This window comes from Salmo trutta, chromosome 28, assembly GCF_901001165.1.
Source record: "Salmo trutta chromosome 28, fSalTru1.1, whole genome shotgun sequence".
NCBI classification, from domain to species: domain Eukaryota; kingdom Metazoa; phylum Chordata; class Actinopteri; order Salmoniformes; family Salmonidae; genus Salmo; species Salmo trutta.
This window is the reverse complement of record NC_042984.1, coordinates 39,037,896-39,065,203: the sequence shown is the minus strand read 5'-3', so window position 1 is coordinate 39,065,203 and position 27,308 is coordinate 39,037,896. Positions and strand designations below refer to the sequence as shown.

General features: G+C 41.7%; 2 protein-coding genes across 8 annotated transcripts; one reads left to right on the top strand and one right to left on the bottom strand.

Annotated features, from left to right (window-relative positions):
• The first annotated feature begins 477 nt into the window (after positions 1-477).
• LOC115166189 (glycerol-3-phosphate dehydrogenase [NAD(+)], cytoplasmic) lies at positions 478-11,665 on the top strand. Its single transcript, XM_029719961.1, has 8 exons — positions 478-624; positions 3,576-3,753; positions 5,830-5,970; positions 8,343-8,481; positions 9,186-9,298; positions 9,667-9,903; positions 10,304-10,410; positions 10,646-11,665. Exons 1-8 carry the CDS (start codon positions 581-583, stop codon positions 10,740-10,742), a joined length of 1,056 nt encoding a protein of 351 aa, XP_029575821.1. The 5' UTR covers positions 478-580; the 3' UTR covers positions 10,743-11,665.
• A 1,630-nt stretch (positions 11,666-13,295) lies between these two features.
• g6pd (glucose-6-phosphate dehydrogenase) lies at positions 13,296-25,620 on the bottom strand. 7 transcript variants are annotated; one of them, XM_029719954.1, is made up of 14 exons: positions 25,539-25,581; positions 24,706-24,744; positions 23,666-23,787; positions 19,995-20,032; positions 19,795-19,903; positions 19,449-19,666; positions 19,046-19,204; positions 18,815-18,940; positions 18,614-18,707; positions 18,239-18,425; positions 15,914-16,149; positions 15,710-15,786; positions 15,049-15,141; positions 13,296-14,953 (listed from the first exon to the last, which is right to left on the bottom strand). In XM_029719954.1, the coding sequence occupies exons 1-14, from the start codon at positions 25,558-25,560 to the stop codon at positions 14,863-14,865; spliced, it is 1,611 nt and encodes a 536-aa protein (XP_029575814.1). In that variant the 5' UTR covers positions 25,561-25,581; the 3' UTR covers positions 13,296-14,862. The 7 variants fall into 7 exon arrangements, with proteins under 7 accessions (XP_029575814.1, XP_029575813.1, XP_029575815.1 ...); XM_029719953.1 differs by having other exon boundaries at positions 19,046-19,207; positions 25,539-25,578; XM_029719955.1 differs by lacking the exon at positions 25,539-25,581 and adding an exon at positions 25,353-25,515 and having other exon boundaries at positions 19,046-19,207.
• Between the last annotated feature and the right edge of the window lie 1,688 nt (positions 25,621-27,308).

Sequence of the window (27,308 nt, the reverse complement as noted above, 5' to 3'; positions counted from 1 at the left end):
CCACATGGATCCGTTGGCCAAGTTACTTTTCAGCTAGGTTAAGTAACTTTTCAGCCTACTCGACAACGACTGACAGAGTTCGATAAAACTGAACCGTGGAGCACCAGTCTATGGCCCGTGACGTGAACTGTCATGTTGTCAACAAGGGAGCATCGTTCAGAAACATATAACATCTCTTTTCCATAAAATATATGTTCGAATTAAAGCATATTTATCATCAGCAATCCCTTTTGCATGAAAAACACAGAATCCTGCTCATCATTAATCAACGTGCTTAAGCGCTTAACCTATGTCACTTTTGTTTTGAGACGACTTCGCCATGGCTCACGCCTGGTAGGCAGCCCGGTTACAAAACGAATGCAATTACTTTTCACCCGGTGTAATCTCCTTTCACCGGGGCAAAACGGACCAGATAATCGAATGCCTTCAGTGATAGTACTGGGCTGAAAATAGTGGGCGGGACTGTATCTACCTTAGACTAACCAATGAAATAAGAGCTAGATCTGCCAAGCCCTCTACGCTGCCTGTATTTACAGTTCAATTCACATGACAGTTTTGTCCGTTGGCAAGGGTCTTTTCAATGGCAACTCCCAAGAAAGTCTGCATTATTGGCTCTGGCAATTGGTAAGAACATGTATCTATATCGAAGGCTTTGTGTGTGGGTGTACTGCAGCTAGCTATCATAGCTTGGCTTGACTGACCGGCTAATTCTAGCCGCATTTTCAAACAGGTCGCTCGAGCGATAACTTTAGCTAGAACGGATCATCGATAGTGCAGGGCGCCCCTGACCATCTGTGCGTTACGGTTTGGCCAAACTGGTTCTGCATGTTTAATTTTGGTCAATTGTCACCAGATGCGTTCATGACACACAGGTTAAAATACCAAAGCCAACTATATTAATTTGACGACCGGTCGAAACGTTCATGGGAATTGTATCTAGCTTTCTGTTGCTAGGTAATTTGTCCTGGAACTGGAGATAAACATTGGGTTGTTGTGTTACTTGCCCGAAGATACAGACCCTACCATTAAGCTTGTTTACACTGAGCTGCACTGAAGTCAGAACGCACAACGCACCATCACAACTTATTGTGAAATAGACACACGATTTATTCAAAATTCGTGACAGGCACATGGAAAAGTCCACTTTTTGTTGTACTTGATTTATCACAATGCATTTTGTGTGTAAACACTTTTCTTTCTTCATAATTGAGGGCCTTATTACTGATGAATGTTTTATTTTTTATGACCATGTTCTTTCTGCTTGCATTTTGAATTTATATTGATGTGTGTATTTTATGTAATTCAAGGCTCATCTGTAAATGAGACCTTGGTCTCCGTATGAATCCCTGATAAAATAACACATTTGTGTACATTACACAAATTCCAATTTTGCTGTGGTTAACCTTGGCTAGGCCAGCTAGGTGGCTAATGTTAGCTAGGCTAGGGGTTAGGGCTAGCTAAGTAGTTAAAGGGTTAAGGTTCGGGGAAGGGTTTGCTAACATGCTAAGTAGTTGCAAAGTATCTTAAAAGTAGTAGTTAATTAGTGAAAATGCTAAAGTTATCCATAATGAGATTCAAATATTCAACCTTTTGGGTTGCTAGACGTTAGCGGTATACGCTCACCGACTGGAGTGCGGACCTCGTTCATCTTTCAATTACCCACGTGGGTTAGTATGCTTGTAAAAATCAATGAGTTGATGGGAGAGGTGGGACTGCGGTGTCCAAGTTCTATTTTAACACCTGGCTATGCAGACAGCTGTTGATGTGCGCGAGCAGGGTGGATGCAATGATTTAATAACATGCATGTGTACATTTTATTTTGCAACACTTCTGCACACAATGCGGCTGGTTTAGTTAGCATGTTAGAGGTTGACAATGAATATGATGGGTCTAATCTTTAATGCCCAGGAAGCTGTGACTCAAACTCCCATTAGACAGCTATGCAAGCTTTATGCCAAAATATGTTCCTTACGCACCAAATTGTTTTATTTATTTAACCTTTTTTAACTAGGCAAATTAACTTGGCAGTTAATAACTAATTCTTATTTACAATGACGGCCTAGGAACAGTGTGTTAAATGCCTTGTTCAGGGGCAGAACAACAGATTTTTACCTTGTCAGCTTGGGGATTCGATCTAGCAACCTTTCGGTTACTGGCTACCTGCCATTGAGCAATTATCTTCATTTACTCCAGCTAAGGCTGATATGTACTTCCCAAAAAAGCATAAATAAATCTACAAGCAACCGAGAGAAAAAAAACTTTTTTTTATTTTTTATATTGGGTATTCTGGTTTTCTCTCAATAGCTATTGAACCAAACATGCCATGCCATGACAATGAAAATGATATATTCTGATTCAGAGGAGAATGGAGAACAATCAGCACCTTTTTCATGTGAATTATTATGAAACAACTTTAAAGACTGAAAACTGAATAAAAAATCCACACAAAAAAGGTTGATTGTTCTCCATCCTCCCCTGATTCAGAATATCCAATTTTCATTGTCATGGCATGCTTGGTGAATGCAATTGACGAGAGAAAACCGACTATCCAATATGAAACAAATTTGACCTCTGTGCCGAACCAAGCCATACCTACCTTCTCTCTAAAAAGTCAGGTAAATAATACTTTCCTGTTGATATTTTGTCTGAAATTTAGAGCAGCTGACGAACAAACCGCACAGACAACCGGTAGAATAAGTTTACATATTGTATTCCACCTTCTGAATTATAAGAAACATTTACACTAGTTTGCAGGCATTAGTTTCAGACTGTATATACCAGTTAATTGTGTATTACAGCCTGATTTATCAGACTAGAAGGACATTTTCTTTAAAACTGCAACATTTTCTCTCAGCCTCATGACAAAATGTGTTGAAATGCAGGAAGTTAGCTGTTTTCCCCAAAAATATAGATTTGAGGGGGGGGGGCTGGAAATATTTATATTCGACCCTAGTGCCCCAAATGAGTTAGTCCAGCCCTGTTGTTCATGAATCCATCAGTCTCCAACTCTGTGTATTCCCCACCTTAACTTTTTTAAATATATATTTATATAAATGCAATTAATAAAAAATGAAATCTAAACAAATAAATAAAAACAGTTGCTGTGCGATTTCTCATTACCAGGTGGATTATCATTAATCCAAAATTGCCATGCCAATTTTAAAAATGAAGCTGCTTTTGGCTTGAAATGACATGCATAGTTTCAGGTGGATTTTGCAACATTTGTAATCTTTCATGTATCACCACAGGTATTAATCCAGTTATGAGATTACTAGTATTGTTGCATTATGTAATGTTAGCCATAATTGGCCATTGCATGCAAACAAACTTTAGCTGGGTGACCATCAAGCCAATTGCTCTTAACCATAAAATAGAGCAACTACCATTTGCCTAATTAATAGGATAATTAAGGGTCAATCTGGCAAGTTGTACATTTGCAATAAGATTAAGTTGTTTGGGCTCCTTTCCGTCAAGTATTTTTGGCACTTGCATTCTTCAGTCTAGGGTGCAATTGTTCTTGTAGAAAACCACAGAGCGAATATAATAATTTACATTGCAATTTCTCTACTACACAGGGGCTCTGCCATTGCCAAAATAGTAGGTGCCAATGTTGCTCACAACTCCAAGTTTGACAACACTGTGACCATGTGGGTGTTTGAGGAGATGGTGGACGGTCGCAAACTGACAGAGATCATCAACACTGACCATGAGAACGTCAAGTACCTGCCTGGACACAAGCTACCCCCCAATGTGGTGAGGAGCACATCGCATGCTGCTATGTGTTGTAATCCTGCTCAGGAATGTGAAATAAAAAAAAATATATATATATACACACAAATTCTATAATCCATTATTCACATAGTTGAAATTGACCTACCGCTCAACCAATATCCTTCATGCCTGGTTAATTGTTACCCTCAACACATCTTTGCCTAATGCTATGTGACAGTTTGTTCTGTCACAACTAGGAGGTCCTAAACCGGCTGAGTAATAAACTGATGTGGGGAATGGTGTCAGCTGCCTTCTGCTGGACTATATGTGTAAAGGTTCAGCCCTGGCTCAGTTATGTGTTGCAGCTGTCCTTGCAGCTCTCACTACAATCCACAGTACACCTCATAGCAATTTCCAGAGAGGAGTTCTCCAAGGATTAGAATGAAACTGAGAATGCTGTTTAATGACTACAGCTCAGCGTTCAACACCATAGTGCCCTCAAAGCTCATCACTAAGCTAAGAACCCTGGGACCAAACACCTCCCTCTGCAACTGGATCCTGGACTTCCTTACGGGCCACCCCCAGGTGGTAAGGGTAGGCAACAGCACGTCTGCCACGCTGATCCTCAACACTGGGGCCCCTCGGGTGTGTACTTAGTCCCCTCCTGTACTCCCTGTTCACCCACGACTGCGTGGCCAGACATGACTCCAACATCATCATTAAGTTTGCTGACGACAACAGTGACATGATCTCCGACAACAATGAGACAGCCTATAGGGAGGAGGACAGAGACCTGGCAGTGTGGTGCCAGGACAACAACCTCTACCTCAATGTGCGCAAGAGAAAGGCGCTGATCGTGGACTACAGGAGAAGGTGGGCCGAACAGTCCCCCATTAACATCGACTGGGCTGTAGTGGAGCGGGTCAAGAGTTTCAAGTTCCTTGGTGTCCACATCACGAACAAACTATCATGGTCCAAACACACCAAAACAGTTGCGAAGAGGGCACGACATCACCTTTTCCCCCTCAGGAGACTGAAAAGATTTGGCATGGGTCCCCAGATCCTCAAAGGTCTACAGCTGCACCATCGAGAGCATCCTGACCGGTTGCATCAACCGCCTGGTATGGCGACTGCTTGGCATCTGACCGTAAGGCTCTACGGAGGGTAGTGCGTATGGCCCAGTACATCACTGGGGCCAAGCTTCCTGCCACCCAGGACCAAAATAATAGGCGATGTCTGAGGCAAGCCCAAAAAATGGTCAGAAACTCCAGTCACCCTAGTCATAGACTGTTTTCTCTGCTGCCGCATGGTACCGGAGCGCCAAGTCTAGGACCAAAAGGATCCTTAATAGCTTCTACCTCCAAGCCATAAGACTGCTGAACAATAAATCAAATGGCCACCGGACTATTTACATTGACACCCCCTCCCCCCCTCCATTTGTTTTGTACACTGCTGCTGCTCGCTGTTTATCTATGCATAGTCACTACACCCCTACCTATGTGTACAAATGACCTTGACTAACCTGTACCCCCGCACATTGACTTGGTATCGATACCCCCTGTATATAGCCTTGTTATTGTTATTTTGTTACTTTTTATATATTTTTTTACTTTAGTTTATTTGGTATATATTATCTTAACTCTTGAACTGCACTGTTGGTTAAGGGCTTGTAAGTAAGCATTTCACGGTAAGGTCTACACTTGTTGTATTCGGCGCATGTGGCAAATAAAGTTTTGATTTGATTTGAACCCCTGGCTTGCAGTCAACAGATTTGGCAGTACGAGTCATGCTGACTTGACTGATTTAGCACAGACCAAGCAATCACTATATTATGTTACACAATTATAAAATACGTTTTTTTGTTGTTGATACCTTTGATGTACTGTAGCTTTTTGGACCGTGGCACCCACTATTTAGAATCAATAACACATTAATTTTGACAATGTACAACCTAACAAAGATCCTTGCAGGATCGAAACGTTGTTTGTGAATAAAGGTGCATGATGGAGCTTATGAGTGCGCAGGCTTTTTCTTTTGTATTTACAATGTGCAAGGACTACATGAAACAAGCAGACCAAGACCAGTGCCTCTAACTATCCTCTCCTGTTTCTTCCCCAGTTGGCAGTTCCTGAGCTGGTGGATGCTGCCAAGGAAGCAGACATCCTAGTGTTTGTGATCCCCCACCAGTTCATTGGCAGAGTGTGTGACACCATGAAGGGGAAGATAAAGATTAATGCACTAGGGATGTCACTCATCAAGGTTTGGCTAATACCCATGCTCTCTTCAGCAGACCTATAACAGTAGCCCAGTTGGTAGAGCATGGCATCATAGAGTTTTGATTCCCGGGACCAACAATATGTTAAAGTAACAATAATACATTAAAATGTATGCACGCATGACACTAAGTCGCTTTGGTTAAAGGTGTCTGCTAAATGGCATGCATTACCTTCAGAATGTATTCACACCCCTTGACTTTTTCCACCTTGTGTTACAGCCTGAATTTAATGTGTATTAAATAGAGATTTTTTTTGGGGGGGGGGGTCACTGGTCTACACACAATACCCCATGTCAAAGTGTAATTATGTTCTTTAGTAAAAATGTGCTTAACAAATCACATAAGTTGCAATAATAGTGTTGCTTTTTGAATGACTACGTCATCTTTGTACCCCACACACACAAATATCTGGAAGGTCCCGCAAACACAGAATTCCAAACACAGATTCAACCACAAAGACCACAGAGGTTTTCCAATGCCTTGTAAAAGAAGGGCACCTATTGGTAGCTGGGTCAAAAAAATATATAATATTAAGCAGATGTTGAGTATGGTGAAGTTATGAATTACACGTTGGGTGGTGTATCGAAACACCCAGTCACTACAAAGATACAGGCATCCTTCCTAACTCTGTTGCTGGAGAGGAAAGTAACCGCTCAGGGGTTTCACTGAGTCCAATGGTGACTTTAAAACAGAGTTGAATGGCTGTGGTAGAACTGAGGATGGCTCCACAACATTGTAGTTACTCCACAATACTAACCTAATTGACAGAGTGAAAAGATGGAAGCTTGTACAGAATACAAAGATTCCAAAACATGCATCCTGTTTGTAACAAGGCACTAAAGTAATACTGCAAAAAATGTGGCAAAAGCAATTTACTTTTTGTCCTGAATAAGGTGTGTTTGGTCAAATCCAATTCAACACATTACTGAGTACCACTCTCCATATTGGTGGTGGCTGCATCATGTTATGGGTATGCTTTTAATCTTTAAAGACTAAGGAGTTTTTCAGGATAAAAAAGAAACGGAATGGAGCTATGCAAAGGCAAAATCCTAGTGGAAAACCTGGTTCAGTCTGTTTTCCATCAGACACTTGGAAATTAATTTTACCTTTCAGCAGGACAAAACCCTTAAACACTAGGCCACATCTACCAAGAAGACAGTAAATGTTCCTGAGTGGCTGAGTTAGTTTTGACTTAAATCTACTTAATCTATGGCAAGACCTAAAAATGGTTGTCTAGCAATGATCAGCAACCAATTTGAGAGAGCTTGAAGAATTTTGAAAATAATAATTGGCAAATGTTGCACAATCCAGGTGTGGAAAGCTCTTAGACTTACCCAGAAATACTCAACAGCTGTAATTGCTGCCAAATGTTCTTCAAAGTATTGACTCGGGTGTGAATACTTAAGTAAATGAGATTTCATTTTCAATAAATTTGCCAAAATTTCTAAAAACATGTTTTCACTTTGGCATTATGGGGTATTGTGTGTAGAACACATTTTGAATTCAGTCTGTAATTACAACAAAATATGGAATGCGTCAAGGGGTATGAATACATTCTGAAGACACTGTATATTGTGATGTAGGTCATAGCTCCACTGTAATATATAGTGGGGTCTGAAATTATTGACACCCTTGGCCCTGATAAAGACGAGCAATAAATTCAAATACTGAGCTATATTGTCTGCCCAAAATAATTAGGAAATTTATATTTTATACTAATACAATTTCACAAAGAAAGAGATTTGGTTTAACAAGTAATACTTTTTTCCCCCCTCAAAGGTAGGGGTCAAAATGATTGACACCCCTAAAGATTCTTATTAAATAAAGTAGTCAAGTTTAGTATTTTGTCCCATATTCCTAGCATGTACAAACTTGTTAAATGTATTTGCAGTTCGTTTTGGTTTTGTTTCAGATTATTTTGTGCCCAATATAAATAAATGGTAAATAATTTGTCATTTGGAGTCACTTCTATTATAAATAAGAATAGAATATGTTTCTAAACACTTCTACATTAGTATGGATCCTACCATGATTATGGATAATCCTGAATGAATTGTGAATAATGATGAGTGAGAAAGTTACAAAGGGTCAATGTATGCTAACCTCTTATTGGTAATGATCAACAACAAAAAATACTTGTTGAACAAAATCTCTTTTCTCTGAGCAATTGTATCAGTATAAAATCTTTTAAATTCCAATTTTTTTCAGCATACAATATAGCTCAGTATTTTGAATTATTTATTTTATACAGTCATTGTTGCTCATCATTATCAACGGTGTCAATAATTTCAGACCCCGCTGTACGTCTTTTGAATTGCTTTACTGTGTGTACTGTGTGCTACGTGTTCGACTCCAGGGTGTGGATGAGGGTCCTGACGGACTGAAGCTCATCTCTGATGTGATCCAGGAGAAGTTGGGCATCGCCATGAGTGTGTTGATGGGGGCCAACATCGCCAACGAGGTCGCCGACGAGAAGTTCTGTGAGACCACTATCGGTTAGATTCCACATTTGTAATGGGCTTGAGTTATCATTGTCTTACATACTTCTGAATGGTGTGCTGTCCAGCGTTTTTTTTTTTCTTTCTTCCCCTTACTGAACATTTGGTTTGGATAAATGTATACAGTGCAAACTGAAAAGTAAGGCATTCTATTTTGTCAATATGTGTGGAGACCTTTAGTAAAGGTATTCACTCTCAACATATTTCCAACCTCCAAACAGTGGTGAATGGAAAGAGACCTCCGTTACATAAAAAACCCAAAAGTATAATGACGTTTTCCGATTGTCATTAGGCCAGAATGTATCTGTCTACTGCAGTTCGCGTGTGACTCTGCCTTTTCATAATGTCAGTGTTCTCGTTGAACCACGTCACATTTTAGAGTGTAGGCTATACCACCCGTTTTCATGTCCATTCGCTCATTTCATGCCTCTGACATGTGGTAATGATAAAAAGTGGTGTAATAGCCAACTTTGAGGGCCATTAGTGCATTTTTTTTTTTGCATGTGACCTTACCATGAAAACCCTGTGCCCTAGCCTGTAACGAGAGCCTGGTAATTAGGCCTTTAATTAGGGCCTGTACCTTGAGTTTTCCTCGTTATGTCATATGGTAAGTGCTAGAGTTTTTCATTAAATATTTGAAAGTTAAATATATGTTAGGATTGAAAAGGGTTAACTATTTCTCCAATTCTCCCTCTCCCAAGGATGTAAGGATAAAGAACATGGGGCTTTGCTGAAGGAACTCATGCAGACCAGTAACTTCCGGGTCACTGTAGTGGAGGAGTCCGATGTGGTTGAAATCTGTGGAGCACTGAAGGTGAGCGAGCACTCAACCATTAAGGCAGTGTTTACATAGGCGGCCCAATTCTGATTCCTTTTCCACTAATTGGTCTTTTGACCAAACAGAACAGCTCTTTTGCCAATAATTGAGCAAGGGATCAGAATTGGGCTGCCTGTGTTAACGCAGCCTTATAGATTCTCCCTGGCCTCACCTTGCTTAATGTCTAGTCATGTTGTCTCGACGTCTGAATCTCAACACTCCTCATTTCCAATTGTATACTTTCTACTTGCCCTTCATCGACTTCTTAGATGAAGGGCAGACTGGAGAAAGTGTGCTTGTAAGAAAACGGGCTGTCGTTATGTGTTGAAGCCGTTAAACCCTGCCCTCCTCTCTGTGGCTGTCAGAACATTGTGGCGGTGGGGGCGGGCTTCTGTGATGGCCTGGGCTTCGGGGACAACACCAAGGCCGCTGTGATCCGACTGGGGCTGATGGAGATGATCGCCTTCGCACGCATCTTCTGCACTGCAGGGCCCGTCTCCTCGGCAACCTTCCTGGAGAGTTGTGGCGTCGCCGACCTCATCACGACCTGCTATGGCGGCCGCAACCGTAAAGTGGCCGAAGCCTTCGCCAAGACGGGGAAGGTGAGACGGTGACTTAATTGGCTTTTAGATAAAGACAGGGCGACGTAAAAATGAAAAATGGTTTGAATTATAGCCTTTAGGATTGGAACGGGGAAAATACAGAAGATGAGAGCTTTAAAAAAAAATGTTTTATTTGTCAGATGACCTCATGGATACCGTTTGTATGTCTCTGCATCCAGTATCAAGGAAGTTGGAGGTAGTTTCGTTAGCCAACGCAGAGAACTGAAATGGTATCCAATATTTCATCTGATAAAGTGCATAATTGCCAAAAATATCGCACTATCCCTTTAATGATAAGCTTTGAAAATAAAAAGGGGGCCAGAGAGTGAATTTTAGTTCAAATGTAATTTTGGGGTGAGAGTGGCCTTGACTTCAACAGCCATGTTTTTATTCTGCTCAGTCAATTGAAGAGCTGGAGAAAGAGATGCTGAATGGACAGAAGCTCCAGGGACCAGCAACAGCAGCTGAAGTCCATGTCATCCTAAAGAGCAAAAATATGCTTGACAAGTAAGTTGGCACAGAAATCAAACAGCTCTTTCACCCATGAAGAAACTGATGTTACTTTGCATGTGGTGATTCCCTTACAAATAACCTCTGGCTCTGTCGAGTGAATCACCTCGATTATATGCAAATAAAAAGGATACATCTGAAATAGTTAAAACAATGGAGTTATTCTTAAAGGCCAAAGATAATGACTGTGGCAAATCCCCCCCCCCCCCCCCCCCTCTCTCTCTGGTCCCAGGTTCCCACTGTTCAACGCTGTGTACCAGATTTGCTACCAGGGTCATCCAGTCGCAGAGTTTATCAAGTGTTTGCAAAACCACCCGGAGCACATGTAGGCTAGCAGACTGGTCAAGTGGCTGGAGAAGCAGGATCAACACCACTTTCACTTTGTACCTGTTAGAAAATAGATGGGAGAATACGCACACTTGCATAGTCCACAGCTCCGATGCAGCATTCAGACTCCAACGGACAACGTTGAAGTAAGGTTAGCTTGCATTGGACTTGTGGTGTATGCTGCAGCTATTCTACTGTGTACCGTCTTTCGGGTTTTGTACGTACCTCCTATATTATAGAAGTGGTTTCCTGCTCTTGGTTTTCTACAGGAGTATGCTCACCCAGCATGTACTTGTTGGCGTCGAATCAAACGCCACTCTCCGTCCTCAGCTGTTGTTGGCACGTCCATTGTGATACCTCACTTCGTTATCGTTTGGCTTATTCATGTTAATTGTGGTTAGGCTTTGTGGCAGATGCTAGGCTATTTGTGTCCTTTTTTTTGCTTGTGTAATTCTGTTTTTCTCCGCATCCTTTGACGTTTGATTCTTGACTTGTATTGGTCGTTAGGCTAGTTGCTCGATTCAATCCATGTTGCGGATGTTCAGCTCTATAGCACGATTAGAATTTAAAAGGCAATGTTCCTGCGTTCACTGCGTATGTCCGCTCAATCGGAAATTACCTTTAAATTTCAATCAAGCTATAGTGCTCAACTTCCGTAATACGGATTGAATCGAGCCCTAGATTTACATAGCAACGGGTAAGAGAAAAATGCAAGTGCCTTACAATGCCACATTGCTGAAAAGTCTTGGCTGTTGTGCTTTGTGAAACCAAATACCTTTTACCTCTTATCGTCCTTCCATTTAGCCATTCGTAACCATGACGCTGCCTTTGAATTGCACTAACATGTGGCTTATGTTTGAAAAGGGTGTATTTTAAAAATAAGATTTGCCTTTTGAAATAAATGTTTTATTCCAGTGCCGTCAAATGGCTGGCCTTTTCATTTGGCTGCTTGTTCACAGCTCTAGAGGGCAGTTCTATTTCAGTGATGTCAACTGGAATCTCAGCACTGTAGCTCGTGGTCAGAATAAATAGTTGCTATTTACATGGACAAGCACATGTCAGAGCCAGGGAATGGAGATTCGAAGAAAAATGGAAACTCTTTAGGTTAACAGCCAAGCCACTGTGAATAAAATGGGTCTACTTTGTACTTAAATATACGACAATTGTAATACAAAGCTTTTTCTTTGTTGATTATATTATATATATATATATATATGCACCTTCAAAGTATTCAGAACCCTTTACTTTTTCCACCTCAATGTACACACAATACCCCATAATGACAAAGCAAAAATATTTTTTTGCTAATTTATAAAAATAAAAAAAATTCAAGATTACATTTAGGTAAGTATTCAGACCCTTTACTCAGTACTTTGTTGAAGCACTTTTGACAGTGATTACAGCCTTGAGTCTTCTTGGGTATGACGCTACAAGCTTGGCACACCTGTATTTGGGGAGTTTCTCCCATTCTTCTTTCCAGATCCTCTCAAGCTCTGTCAGGTTGGATGGGGAGCATCGCTGCACAGCTATTTTCAGGTCTCTCCAGAGATGTTCGATCGAGTATAAGTCCGGGCTCAGAGACTTGTCCCGATGCCACTCCTGCGTTATCTTGGCTGTGCGCTTAGGACCATTGTCTTGTTGGAAGGTGAACCTTTGCCGGCACTTTGCTTCGTTCATCTTTCCCTCGATCCTGATCAGTCTCCCAGTCCTTGCCGCTGAAAAACATCCCCACAGTACGATGCTGCCACCACCATGCTTCACCGTAGAGATGGTGCCAGGTTTCCTCCAGATGTGACGCTTGGCATTCAGGCCAGAGTTCAATCTTGGTTTCATCAGACCAGAGAATCTTGTTTCTCATGGTCTGAGAGTTCTTTAGGTGCCTTTTAGCAAATTCCAAGCGGGCTGTCATGTGACTTACCGATGCGTGGCTTCTGTCTGGCCACTCTACTATAAAGGCCTAATTAGTGGAGTGTTGCAGAGATGGTTTTCCTTCTGGAAGGTTCTCCCATCTCCACCATCAGGTTCTTGGTCACCTCCCTGACCAAGGCCCTTCCCCCGATTGCTCAGTTTGGCCAGCTTTTGGAAGATTCTTGGTGGTTCCAAACTTCTTCCATTTAAGAATTATGGATGCCACTGTGTTCTTTGGGACCTTCAATTGCTGCAGTAATTTTTTGGTACCCTTCCCCAGATCTGTGCCTCGACACAATCCTGTCTGTTTCTGAGTTCTACGGACAATTCCTTCGACCTCATGGCTTGATTTTTGCTCTGACTTGCACTGTCGAAGTTGTCATCAAGGCAAAGGGTGGCTATTTGAAGAATCTCAAATAAAATATTGTGATTTGTTTAAACACTTAACTACATGATTCCATATGTTATTTCTTAGTTGATGTCTTCACTATTATTGTACAATGTAGAAAATAGTGAAAAGAAACCTTGGAATGAGTAGGTGTCCAAACTTGACTGGTAGTGTGTGAGTGTGTACACACACACACACACACACACACTTACTTCGAGACCAACCCCTTAACACAAAATACCTGCATCAATGGAGAATGCACACTGAAGAAATTACTGGTTTATTGCAAGTTGTGGAAATATAACATGAATGTTCGGTCTATAGCAATACAGTACGTCATTATAAAGATGGCATCGTATGTTGACCCTGTGACAGACCTTGCTGTTTCTAAACGAACATCAAACTTAATAGGCCTGAAAAATGTAAACAAAAAGGAATGAAACAGCAGAAAGGTCACAGCTCTTTTCTTGGAATTAAGCACACTAAAGCCTTGTTCTAGTACAATTTTTGCTTTGTAAGAAATTGGAGAGGAAACTGCCTGCAGAAAATATTGACCCCTGCATTCAACCACCATGTTTTAAACCCACTTCAATACATCAATTATTATGCAATCATGATTTTGCTTGGTCCAAAATAGCATAAGAAAAACAAAGATAACATTCATAGAAAAAAAAAAAATTCTGTTAAACGGATACTTTAGGATTTTAGCAATGAGGCACTTTATTTACTTCCCCAGAGTCAGATGGACTCATGGCTACCATTTGTGTCTTTGTCCAGTATGAAGGAAGTTAGAGGTAGTCGGGCAAGCAAATGTTAACTAGCGTTAGCGCAATGACTGGAAGTCTATAGGTATCTACTAGCATAATAGCAGATACCTGGTTGATCCTGTCAGTAGCATATGCCTGTCTCAAAGATTAAGCCATGCCAGTCATTCGTGCTAACACTACAGTAGTTAGCATGGTTTTGCGAAACTACCTCTGTCTCTGTGTCCAGTATGGAGGAAGTTAATGGTATCCACGAGTTTTGGCCTCATTGCCAAAATCTCAAAGTACCCCTTTAATACAGGTGGTAATAGCAGAGGATGGTAGACATTCATTGTAATTCCCACCATTAAAACAGGTTATCCATGTTTTGTTCTCAGTCTCCATGTAAAAACACCCAGGTCTAACTTTTGGTAGCTATGATCACTAGCTGATCAGAGCTGTAGAATGTTTTGTCTAAGATTAGCCAAATTCTGTTTCTCGCCCTTCTGCCTGAAGTGTGTACTGAAGAAAGTGGAAACCTCTCCAGCCCATGCTTACACTCATTCAATGGTGCCAGTCCTATTCTCTACCACTCTCCCAGTCCGAAGTGTGCACTTGTACTCCCCCCCCCCCCCCCCTTTATGGGATGGACTGGTATGTTGGAAATAAGTGCACACTTCTAGGTGAAGGGTAGAGAATCGGATCGCAACCACAGCTTTTGAATCCATGACGAGAAGTAAAAGCTGAAACAGAATTGGGCTAGTGTTCGCTCGCTCTTCCCTTGTTCCCCAGTGGTTAAGCACCTCCTCCCTCCCTAGTTAAGACCTGACGGATACAAGTGACACCAGGTCACTTGTACAGAGCATTAATGTAGTACCTGAGACCTAGGCTATGCTCCAATACTATTAAATAGCTACCTTTCCATATTTTCTTGACTGTTGCCGTGACAGGTCTGGAAAGGAAAGAGCAATAGTAGGAACCGCCAGACCCAAAGAAGACATTCAAAAGTATTGCAACGTAACGCTACTCATTTACACCACTCTGCCTCTACCCATCCCTCTTCTTCCTCTCCTCCTCCCTCTCTCACAGTCGGTGGGGGTTGACCCATTTGTATGTTCCTTCGTAACGGAAACCGACCCTCTTTGAGAGCTCGTCCGCTTCCGTTGGACCCCGGCTAGGAAGAAGGAAAGGAACAAATCCATCAAAAATAATATCGCTGACAAATGAATGTGACATGAGAGTTGTTAAACTGTGAATGGTAAATCTTACCTTCCATATTTGTAGGGTGTGGGGGGAGTCTTCTCGTTCTCTATCTGATGAAGGAGAGGTGTAAAGATCCTCCAGGCTTCCCTCAGCTCATCACTAAGAGAAAAGAGAAGATATAATGTAAGGGAGAGTACCACATACAGTAATGCAGCCAACAATGGAAGCAACCCTATGGCACCATGTAGTGGACAGAATAATGCATGTTAGGCTTGGGCGATATACCCTTAATACCGTATACTGGGATATTTCAAAATGGGGGGGGTGAGGCTTGGTTTAATCCAATCGTTGCAGCAGGCTCAACCGACACCCCGCCCGTTTTCTTAAGACAGACCTTGACAATAGTAGTTAGGATCACACAGCGCTTCACACGGTTTGAGTGAGAGATAAGTGCTGACAGCAGAAGATAATTACAAAAAAATACTTGTCATAATCGTATTTGGAAAATTCGCCATATCTGCTACGATACTTGTTTTGTCCGATTACTCTGCACACCCCTCCCTGGAAGTGCATCCCCCTTGTGTACACTTCCAGTAATACTATAATACGGTACAGAAACAGGGTGGGAAATCTGGTTACGGCACAACCCTAATGCATGTTCATGGTCTTATTTGCATAACACAAACATTATGGCAACAGAGGGAACTTCCGAGACAGACGGACTGACCTTCTGACAAAGTGCATCTGGCTGCCACAGAAGACGTCCAGGATGAGACGCTCGTAGGCGTCTGGCAACTTCACATCCTGAGGAGAGAAGATTACAGTGAAAACGGGGCAAATAGGTTTGAACGTTTGTGCCTGCATATGGGTTGCTAAAATGGGTGTACCTTTTCAAGGAATGATTGGGTGCGTGTTCATTCCAGTATCTCACCTTGTATCTGCTCTTGTAGGTGAGGTCCAGCTCCGTCTCCTCGGGGTGGAAGTACACTCCTGGTTTCTTGCTCATCATCTTGGCGTAGACGGCCTCGTTGGGCTGTACGCGCACCACCAGCTCATTCCTACGACACTGCGCGCCAAAGATGTCCCCCGGGACGTCGGTGAACTGCAACCGGACCTCCGCTTTCCGCTCATTCAGGGCTTTGCCGCAACGCAGGATGAAGGGAACACCTTTGGATGAACAAATAGTTATTTAAAAATGTCCAATGCAGCCGTTTTTATCTCTATCAAATCATTTCTGGGTAACAATTAAGTACCGTACTGTTATTTTAATTGGAAAATGGTCAAAAAGGGAAAAAAAATGCTTCTTAGAAAAGAGCAATTTCTCAAGCAAGAATTTTGCGAGGACTTTTAGAGGGGTTTGAGCTGGGAGGGAAAACTGAAAATGTGTTGTTGGCAGAGAGGTTTGGAACTCTTTATTATTGGTCTAATTAATTTACCACATGGTGATGTGACATGGAAGGCCAAAACTCCCTCCCACCAAAACAGGCTGAAATTTCAGGCTGTCTTCTCAAATAGCTCTTATACTAAGGGCATTATCATAACTTTCAGTTTTATTTGAACCTCCGTGTGGAAATACAGTACTAATCAAGTTTAGACACCTACTCATTCCAGGGTTTTTATTTATTTTTACTATTTTCTACATTGTACAATAATAGTGAAGACATCAAACTATGAAATAACACATGGAATCATGTAGTAACCAAAAAAAAAAAAAATGTTGAACAAATAAAAATATTTTATATTTGAGATTCTTCAAAGTAGCCATCCTTTGCCTTGTTGACAGCTTTGCATTCTCTCAACCAGCTTCATGAGGTAGTCACCTGGAATGCATTTCAATTAATAGATGTGCCTTGTTAAGTTAATTTGTGGAATTTCTTTCCTTCTTAATGCGTTTGACCCAATCAGTTGTGTTGTGACAAGGTAGGGTTGGTATACAGAATATAGCCCTATTTGGTAAAAGACCAAGTCTATATTATGGCAAGGACAGCTCAAATAAGCAAAGAGAAACGACAGTCCATCATTACTTTAAGACATGAAGGTCAGTCAATCTGGAAAATGTCAAGAACTTTGAAAGTTTCTTCAAGCGCAGTCACAAAAACCATCAAGCGCTATGATGAAACTGGCTCTCACGAGGACCGCCACAGGAAAGGAAGACCCAGAGTTACCTCTGCTGCAGAGGATAAGTTCAGTAGAGTTACCAGCCTCAGAAATTGCAGACCAAATAAATGCTTCACAGAGTTCAAGTAACAGACACATCTCAACATCAACTGTTCAGAGGAAACTGCGTGAATCAGGGTTTCATGGTCAAATTGTTGCAAAGAAACCACTAAAGGACACCATTAAGAAGAAGAGACTTTCTTGGGCGAAGAAGCATGAGCAATGGATATTAGACTGTCGGAAATCTGTCATTTGGTCTGCGGAGTCCAAATTTTAGATTTTTGGTTCCAACCACTGTCTTTTTGAGACGCTGAGTTGATGAACGGATGATCTCCGCATGTGTGGTTCCCACCGTGAAGCATGGAGGAGGTGGTGTGATGGTGCTTTGCTGGTGACACTGTCTGTGATTTATTTAGAATTCAAGGCACACTTAACAAGCATGGCTACCACAGCATTCTGCAGCGATAAGCCATCCCATCTGGTTTGCGCTTAGTGGGACTATCATTTGTTTTTCAATAGGACAATGACCAGACACCTCCAGGCTGTGTAAGGGCTATTTGACCAAGAAGGAGAGATGGAGTGCTGCATCAGATGACCCGACCTCCACAATCACCCAACCTCAACCCAATTGAGATGGTTTGGGATGAGTTGGACCGCAGAGTGAAGGAAACACAGCCAACAAGTGGGAACTCCTTCAAGACTGTTGGAAAAGCATTCCAGGTGAAGCTGGTTGAGAGAATGCCAAGATTGTGCAAAGCTGTCATCAAGGCAAAGGGTGGCTACTTTGAAGAATCAAAAATATATTTAGATTTGTTTAACACTTTTGGTTACTACATGATTCCATATGTGTTATTTCATCATTTTTATGTCTTCACTATTCTTCTAAAGTCTCATAGTAAAAATAAAGAAACCTTTGAATGAATAGGTGTCCCTAAACTTTTGACTGGTACAGTATAGATAAAACACAAAAAAATATAATCCTGTTTTTGACTGCACTGGGCCTTTAAGAGTTATCACTGAGTAGTGAGCTGGTTTGACCAGACAGTGAAAGCACAACAAGCAACACCATGCAATGGAGAGAGAAAGCAGAGGTTCTCACCATCCCAGCGCTCGTTGTGCACGTAGAGCACAGCTGTGGCAAAGGTGGCCTGGGTGGAGCCTTTGGGGACAGTGGGGTCATCAAGGTAACCCAGCTTGGCGTCCCCCTCTCCCTCTGGGTCGCCCACGTACTGCCCCAACACCACATCTGACATGGTAATGGGGGCGATGCACTTCAGCACCTTCACCTGCAGGGGGAGACAGTGGTCAGGGAGAGTAAGTAAGAAGTGATAGGTTTGAAGACTAATTGTTGATTCCGTTGTTTGTTTGTTTTTTTTACTAATAAAGATATCAGTAGTTTTCTAGAGGAGCCAATGGTAAAGTCAAGTAAAGATGTGTTTTGGGCTTTAGCCAGGTTGTGCCCATGTTACTGTACCTTTTCATCCCTGACATCATCAGAGCTGGTGGAGGCCGGCTTCTCCATGGCAACCAGAGAGAGCATCTGGAGCAAGTGGTTCTGCATGACATCACTAAAGAAAATACGGAATTGGTGGTGAGAAGTTAGACGGACTAGTAGAACATGGCAAGAATAAATGCCTTCATTGAGGTTTGATTTCATTAAGCCAGTTCCCCTCACCGGATGATGCCAAAGTCGTCAAAGTAGCCGCCTCGGCCCTGGGTGCCGAAGGGTTCTTTGAAGGTGAGGACCACACACGCTATGCTGTCCCTGTTCCAGATTGGCCCAAAGATCCGGTTCCCAAATCTGGAACATTTACCACTGTTTAACCTCAGCCTTATTGACTTGGGACATAGCTGAGAGACACAGCTGTCTGTGACAAGGTTTATTCATGTTCTCTCATCTCTGTACCTGAGAACCATGAGGTTCTGCACCATCTCCTTGCCCAGGTAGTGGTCTATGCGGTAGATCTGATCCTCAGTAAACAGGGAGGAGAGGTGGGTGGACAGCTCCTCAGAGCTCTGCAGGTCACGACCAAACGGCTTCTCCACAATCACCCTGTTCCAGCCCCTACTAAACACACACAGATAGGAGGGGAGTTCAGCATGATTCGGTTATTTAACAGCAGAAGAGGGGAACTTTCATCTCATGACCAACCCTTCCCAGACAATACCAATTACATATACAGCAAGTGGATGAAATATGACCAGGCCTGTCCCAGTCCCTACCAATAGAGAAGGATTCAGAGGAGAGGGAGTCTGAGACTAAACAGTAAGACAGACAGAACTACAGTAGACATAACCGGCTCACTGACTTGGTGCTCATGCAGTGGTGCTTAATGTTCTTGGTGACATCGTGGTAGATGCTGGGCGGCAGGGCCAGGTAGAAGAGGCGGTTGGCCTCGCCACCCCCGGGCAGGGACAACAGGTGGGTGTGGAGGTTGGAGAAGGCACTCTCATCCGCGTACTTCCCACTGACGTAAGAGTTACGGCTGAAGAACACAGACAACCGCTCCGCCTCAGAGTCTGCCACCTGGGACCACAGAGAGATAGGAATGTTGTCATATGATGTCATTGGTTTTAGCACATGCACAAACGCATTAACTGTGTCAAATGTGGGTCATTGTGTAATGCTAGATGTGTTCATGGGGAAAGTCTTACCTTCAGATAGGGCATGCAGGCAGTTTTGATGGCATCCACCGTGAGGTCAGAGCGGGCAAAGCCCACAAAGTGAGTCTGTTCAGGAAGGAGCCCATCTCTAAACAACCACCTGAGTGAGACGGGGGAGAAGAATAGAGAAAGGCTCATAATTAGTCTTATTACATGACACCTCACAACTGCCCTGGGCTACACATACTCACCATAGAGTTGGGTAGATTTTCTTTTTGGCTAGATCCCCCTAAAGAGCATCGTAAACACAAGACCAGATTAGTCACCTCTAAAATGTTAGTTGAAACAGATTCCCCTGGCCTATATAGCCTAGTGGGTCTACAAGACAGTTCATTCAAGGTCTGTCAGTGTGGCGATTACTAGTACAGTAAACAAGGCTATAAATAAGGGTTCCTTACTTGATACTACTGCTGGTTGCAGTTTGGACAGTTAGTAGTAGGCTGTAGTGGCCTATTTAGGATTTATGCAATAGCAGTAATCCAACTGGGAGCACTGCTAACTACAGAGAGGCAGCAGCAGCGACACAGCTTGAAGAAAACTGGCAGAGTACAAAGCCAAAGAATATTCTGAACGCAATAACCCTTACGAAAGCTAGTATGGAATAAATGAGAGATTACCTATCATCACAGAGAATAATAAAAAAAACTATAAACGACAGAGCTACACTGTTAAACATCTATACTGAGGAACATAAAAATAAATCTAACAAAGCATTCCTCACTAGTTTCAGCACCACTATACCACGGGTCCGTCAATAATGTTTTTTAGCGGATGCTGGGTTATCTGATGTTTGTCACTTGAGGAAATGCTTCAAAAATAAATAATTCATCCGAATGGCCTTATTGACTATTATTTGTGAGCTTATCTGTTTCCTATTCCAGTGAGGTGTGTTGGTTTGCTGTGTAATAGTGAATCATTTGTTTAGTGTGCCTTTAAAATGACACATTGAGTTACACCTTTAAAACTGATGTGCTATGAAATGCTGGCCTACTGTCCCGCCTCAGCTGAGAGAAAAACGCAAATACAGGGTGACTCGACAAACATCTCTTCACTCTTCCGTTCATGATGAAGAGGCATAAACACCGATCCCACTATATTCCTCTCTCTCCCCCTTTCACAAAAGGAGACTCACACACACCATCTCAATAACCACGTTTTCATCCACAGTTTTTATGCAAGTTAACTCATACCGTAGAAAAGAAAATCACGACAGCTGTGATGGAAACAGGAAGTTTCCGTACAATTTTATAAATGTCGACAGATATTTTTTGGGTTCGACATGGTGGGATCTTTCCGTGTTAACGATGCAAGAAATGGTTGTGGAAACGTGTTTATGCACAAATATTGGTATAATAACCCTCATATCGAAGTAAACTTGGAGTCACGTGATGAAACATAAGCCTTATTAGATAGCCTAGGTTTCTCTCACCATGACTATGTTTTCATTGCTTCAGTGAAGTGAAAATAGAGATTACCTTCAATAATTGGAAATGTGACCATGTTCCTGTGCCATGTATCAACAGATGTATATTTGGCCTACAATCTTACATCACCATTAGGCTAAGTACAGTCCCATTCAGCAAGCCTGTATGGTGCCTTGTACCAAGGTAAGCGTGCAATATTTACTGAACCGTTTCATTGGCACAGCAACTGCAATGAGGACATGTTGAGTGAGGTGGTGTGCACGTGCAACACCAGCTGGTGATTGGTTTAGCTGGTGATTGGTTTGTGCTTGTGGAGTGACAAGGACAGACTGCAGCATTGGAAACAAAGCATATTTTACAGTAGCCTATGCATAGCTTTTTGTAGTACAATCCCTGTTCATAAAAACCACAGCTCTGCCTTACCATTGCCCCATCCTGATTCCAGACTTGCCTCTATTGCTATGACAGGAAACTGCTGACAGACAGTGACACTGCACTATTCAGCCCTCGCTCCACTCCTTTCAAACAAAAGTAAATGGAGCAGGAGAAAGTAGATGGAAGAGAAGTGGGCGGAATAATTCAATATCAGAACTACTCTCCCACACTTTATCAGCAAACGAGGCAGGTCTTACAAGTCAGCAGAGAACAAGGAAACAGGAAATAAACCGTGTAGGCCTAGAGAGTGTGTCATTCCTAGAGAAGGAAATAGTAGAAGAAAATGCAACTTCAGAGTGACTGGACTTTGTCACTGGATTGATAATCCTAGTAGGTATTGAAAGGAGAATAAATTATTATAGGCTGTGGGAAATATGAAATTCTGGCTCGTTAAACTCGCTCTAAATGACTGGGTAACTTGGACATTATGCTGAGCTCTCAAAGCAATTGGTCAACAAAAGATCAGTTCTTAAACCATGATTGGCCAACAAACGGTCTGTGCCCAAATGATTGCCTAACAAATGGTCTGAGCTGACCATGATTGGCTAACAAACAGCCTGTGTCCAAATCATAACCAACAATCAGGAACCTTGACATGTTCTCTGTATCAAGGCCAGACTACAGAAAGCTCAAGTGATTCTGGGGTTACTTAGTTACACAAGCGCAGTTATGTGTCTCAATGAAATTTAGACATTTCCGAAAAACAGGTCATGTGCAACCTCTCTCTTTTCCGTTTAAAATTTTCTACACACCTTTCTCACAAAATGTGTTCCCTTCTATGTCCACCTAAAATCTATTATTAAGTGTTTATAAAATAGGTATTACAGATTCTGCAATTTGGTAGCCTACATTTAGTAAACAGCTAGGCTAATCCAGTGCTTTAGATTTATCTTGAACTTCCTCATTAAACAAGCTTTTTATGCGAGTAAAGTACATGTCGGATTTGTTTTTAAAGTCATGACAAGCCTGATGGTAACAGAACATTCTTCTGTAAACTTTCCAAATGTCGACAAAACAAAACACGCTACACAAAGTCGGATCTTTCTGTGTCGGTCAAATTAATATTGCGAGAAATGTTGGTGGAAACACTTTTACATGCAAACATCGATATAATAACCATCATATGGAACTAAGCTTGGAGTCACACGATGACATGTTGTGTGGTCCTTCCACTACAACTCATCAGGAAAGCAGGCAGTTTATTAGGCTACTGATGAAATAAAGTGATGACCTTCACAGGGTGGTGAAAGTGCAAGGTGATGAGCTTGATGCTCCTTTTCAATAAATATCAAGGATCCTATTCTGATAATCGATGCTTGGCTGCCATGACATATAAAAACAATATTGCTCTTTTATCCATAATAACCTCATCATGTAGGCTATACATGTGCTCCAGCCAACAGAGTGCAGATAGCACTGTTGGCTAGACCACATGTGCAAATGACAGAGTCGGCACATTCGCTATATACAGTAACAAAACAAATTCGGTAACAAAACCATCAGTAGATTTGAAAATGCGTTGGAAACCTCTAACTTTATTTATTTGGTACATGGGAATTTAACCGCTAAATTCATTTTTATGTGCACTACGTCATCTCGCACAGCCTTTTATATGCAACAAGTACAGTTTATGGAAACAACATTATGGAAAATATTGTTTTTATGCAGATTTTAGAATATTCGCATGAAAATCTGTCGCCAATATAACGGAAACCTAGCTAAAGAATGCATTACAGGTTTAATTTCATAATCACTCATACCTTTTCTGAGCATTTAATAAATGTCCACAAAAAGGTTAGATGATGTTCACAATCTGATTCACTTATTTTGTCAGTCACTCTCTCCAGTAAGCATCCAACACACACACACACACACACACTCACATTCATCATTCCATTTACTCAAACAACTTTTGTGATGATACAAATCATTTTGACAGTGCTTCAAAAGGTCTAAAACGTGCAGGGTCATTGATCAATTATCAAAGTACCCCCCCCCCTCACCGATGCTCCCATGATGATGAAGATGTGAGCGTCGGACTGACGGAACTCCTCATCCTCATGCAGCTCCTTCCGCAGCTCCCCGAACACCTCGGACCGAGAGAGGGGAATGGAGCTCATTTTTCCTAGGCAAAGGTAAATGTCAAAAGACAAGTTATTATCAAGAACAGGATTGATTGGCCTAACATTTATGAGAACACTTGTAGGAGGAACGCACACATGTTCACACAAGAACAATACAGTGTAGTCCACTGTAATCTAGTTTAATAGCATAGGCCTATTGATGGCGTGATTTCAAGTAAAAACAATTTGTAGAATATCACACTATTACGCAAATAGACTAGAGCACTGCTCTGGGCACTGACTGACACAATGATTCATACCAATGGAGTACAAACAGCCACAACCACTTTTCAAACACAAAACAAGTTAAACACTGCTTTCAAACAATGAACTTTCTAGACATTCAGAGAAACAGCCTTGGGATAAACAGAGGAGGCTGGCACCAATAAGTGAAAGAGAACAATAGATTGAAACATTCTTAGTTGTACCTCCTTGTGTGCTATAGGCAGTAAGATTGGACATAGAGGAACAGATATTTGGAAAATGTAGATCTACTTTCAGGAAGCACTTGTTTTCTTTTCAGGAGAACAGTTTTAGCCCTAAATATTTTTGACAAATTTCACTTTATTTGAAAAGGACACTTAACAACACTGCCTATATAGAGTCTATAAAACTACCATAAACACAAATCATATAGTAAAGATATTACACCATTTTAGGCCAACCTTTTCTTCTCATACGGCTGATAAGAAATCAAGACATTGTGTGCCACCTTCAAAAATAATAATACTCTTATCTTACCTACACGGAAATGGTGTAGACCTAAGTCCTTGTTTAGCACCGCTTCTAAGTCGATAATTTGTCACATAATATGTAAGTGGAATAGACTAAATAAGTCCACTTAGAAATACACAAAATCTACATGCAAGACGACACAGTTACATCACTATTTCTGTATGCGCCAGTAATCATAATCATACCGGGTCCTTGTTGTGCAATGGCACCACCGGCAGGTCTCTCTTGGGTCGGGGAGAGAGAGGACCCACAACAAGAGCAGGGAGAGAAGTCATTAAAACGGTCAATGTAATATTAGCTAGCTAGCTAGCTACAGTTTACAGAATGTGCAACTCTCTCGGATAAGCATTCTCCACTTTGCAGACACAAATAGTCACAACACACCATCCACTATAATGTTATTAGCAAAATCCTCAACCCAATCCCGTATTTAAAAGGGCTCAACCCACCTAGCTGTGCTGTGACCACAAATAACACGGGGTACGTTTAGCTAGCCAAGCTAGCTAACTTAGACGAATTTGCACCTGTACACGGTAACGTTAAGTTAGCTAGCTAGCAAACTAGTCGCGCTCTGTACAAAATATTTGGACCTAGGTTACCCACCAAAGTAACTAGCTAACTATAAATGACACAAGTTTCTTTAATAACAAAACACCAAACAGACACTAACGTTAGCTAAAACATCCCAGCATCATATTCGTGGCTGTTTTGACAAAATGACAAGCATGCAGTCAGCAGTAAAACGACCCGTTAGCGCGCAGCTAGCTGTCAATGTGTTCGTAGTGGGCAGAGGAATATCTTTCTTTTCTTTTAAAAAAAAAACAACACTTACTTCCAGCCATTTCCAATTCAAACGATTAACTTGAACTGAGAATGAGGCGATTACAGCGCGAACCTCGACCGACACTACTGTAAATTACCAAGCTACTTGCAGCTCATCACTAACGCAGTTTCCTTCTTCCCTGTTAAAATGACACAACTGAATTCAGCGATTTTATTGGTTTAAAGAGAAACTCACCGGCGCTCGATGCACTTCCCATTACTGATGGCTTCAATAACCGCACATTCCCAAAGACCAAAAAAAAGATGGGCGGAGATCTAGTGTGCACTCTTCAGAGAATAATACACCAATCAAAGTGAAGAACTAGCCCACTGACATGTACATTAAGTAGATCAGTAGTAGTAGGCTGCTAGAGGCCAATACTGCCTGGGATTATCAATACAGTGATGTATTAAACCGCATGAACGAACATGGAAGAGATACCAAAAGGCAAACACTAGTACTAAAGGTCGACAGGTCATCATCTAGTATGGAAGATGTTCTTAGTCCATTATCTGAAAATACTTCATTTCAGAGGGGAATATTAGAACGACGTATATGCTTATGCTTGATTTAATTCTTCGTGATATTGTAGAGAACGGTGGTTCACGTCGCTGGGGTGAAAAAAGCAAGCCCCCTATGCATCGCGCAAATAGGGTTAAACCACTTGGTAGAAATTGTAACATAGCTCATATAGCGAGGATATCTACAATATATACCACACACAGTACACAAAAAACTTGAAGCAAAACAAATGTCGTTTGCGCTGGTGAATTGTAAAGAATCTCACAAATTCAAATGTGTATTTTGAAAGTGTATAAAGCACTAGTGCCAAAACAGAAACTATCACACATTCCTCGAATTGGGATCCTCTACAAAAGATCTTCAAAAGCCTCACCATTTTCAACTTTTCCTTTTAATAAATAAATAATACAAAACATTAATTCAAACTGGGCAGTGTGCCATATTTCATAAATGAATGTGTTGTAATCAAAAAGTTCAGGGCTCCCAAATGTATTGCATAATGGACGTGTCCACCTTCCTCCATGGATCCCATTGCTCAGCTGGCTGAGTCACAGCTATTCATCACCACTTTATCTCTGTCTACTGTCAAGCATTTGCCCGGAAGAGGGATTCTACAGAAGAGAACACCATATACACACACATACAACATAATTAGAAAAATGTTGAGCAGAATAAAAGGCTATTGTGCACTGCAAGTGACCACAATGCTCTGTTCTGCACTTGCCTCCTAAAATACTGTATATGGAACCAACCCATGGACAAGACCCACAGTAAGACTTCCAGAGCAGTGAAGAAGAGATGTATTTATTATCATTGTGTAACTGTGTAATAAACCAACCCTAATAAAAGATTTCTTGACAGGTTAGAATGTCATGGTTACGTACAGGTGTGAAATGCCACACTTGCGCAGGGTCCACCGCATTTCTAATCCCTACAGGCGAGAGAGTTCAGTGACAACCAGCGCAGCCCCAGGGGTCGCATGCAGACACAGCTTAGTGGGATGTGTACTCAAAAATACTACACACAGAAATGTTATGTTAGGAAAAGAAAACTGTGTGGCAATTATATGGAACCTGCACGCACATGGCTCTGTATATTGTACATGATTTAGACTAAAGTACCTGGTTTCCTCCCATGTTGTGGCATGTGTAAGATAACTGGTTTCCTCCCATGTTGTGGCATGTGTAAGATAACTGGTCTCCCATGTTGTGGCATGTGTAAGATAACTGGTTTCCTCCCATGTTGTGGCATGTGTAAGATAACTGGTTTCCTCCCATGTTGTGGCATGTGTAAGATAACTGGTTTCCTCCCATGTTGTGGCATGTGTAAGATAACTGGTTTCCTCCCATGTTGTGGCATGTGTAAGATAACTGGTTTCCTCCCATGTTGTGGCATGTGTAAGATAACTGGTTTCCTCCCATGTTGTGGCATGTGTAAGATAAC

Bases quoted from the DNA above. Each gene is read 5' to 3' on its own strand.
- g6pd (XM_029719953.1), bottom strand. From the start codon at position 25,560: ATGGGAAGTGCATCGAGCGCCG. The intron at 18,941-19,045 runs GTACAGAGATGA...TAAATGTTCCAG, and splicing joins CAGAACCTCATGGTTCTCAG to ATTTGGGAACCGGATCTTTG. The intron at 15,142-15,709 runs GTCAGTCCGTCT...CTTTTCTCTTAG, and splicing joins CAGATGCACTTTGTCAGAAG to TGATGAGCTGAGGGAAGCCT.
- LOC115166189 (XM_029719961.1), top strand. From the start codon at position 581: ATGGCAACTCCCAAGAAAGTCTGCATTATTGGCTCTGGCAATTG. The intron at 8,482-9,185 runs GTTAGATTCCAC...CCCTCTCCCAAG, and splicing joins GTTCTGTGAGACCACTATCG to GATGTAAGGATAAAGAACAT. The intron at 9,904-10,303 runs GTGAGACGGTGA...TATTCTGCTCAG, and splicing joins CCTTCGCCAAGACGGGGAAG to TCAATTGAAGAGCTGGAGAA.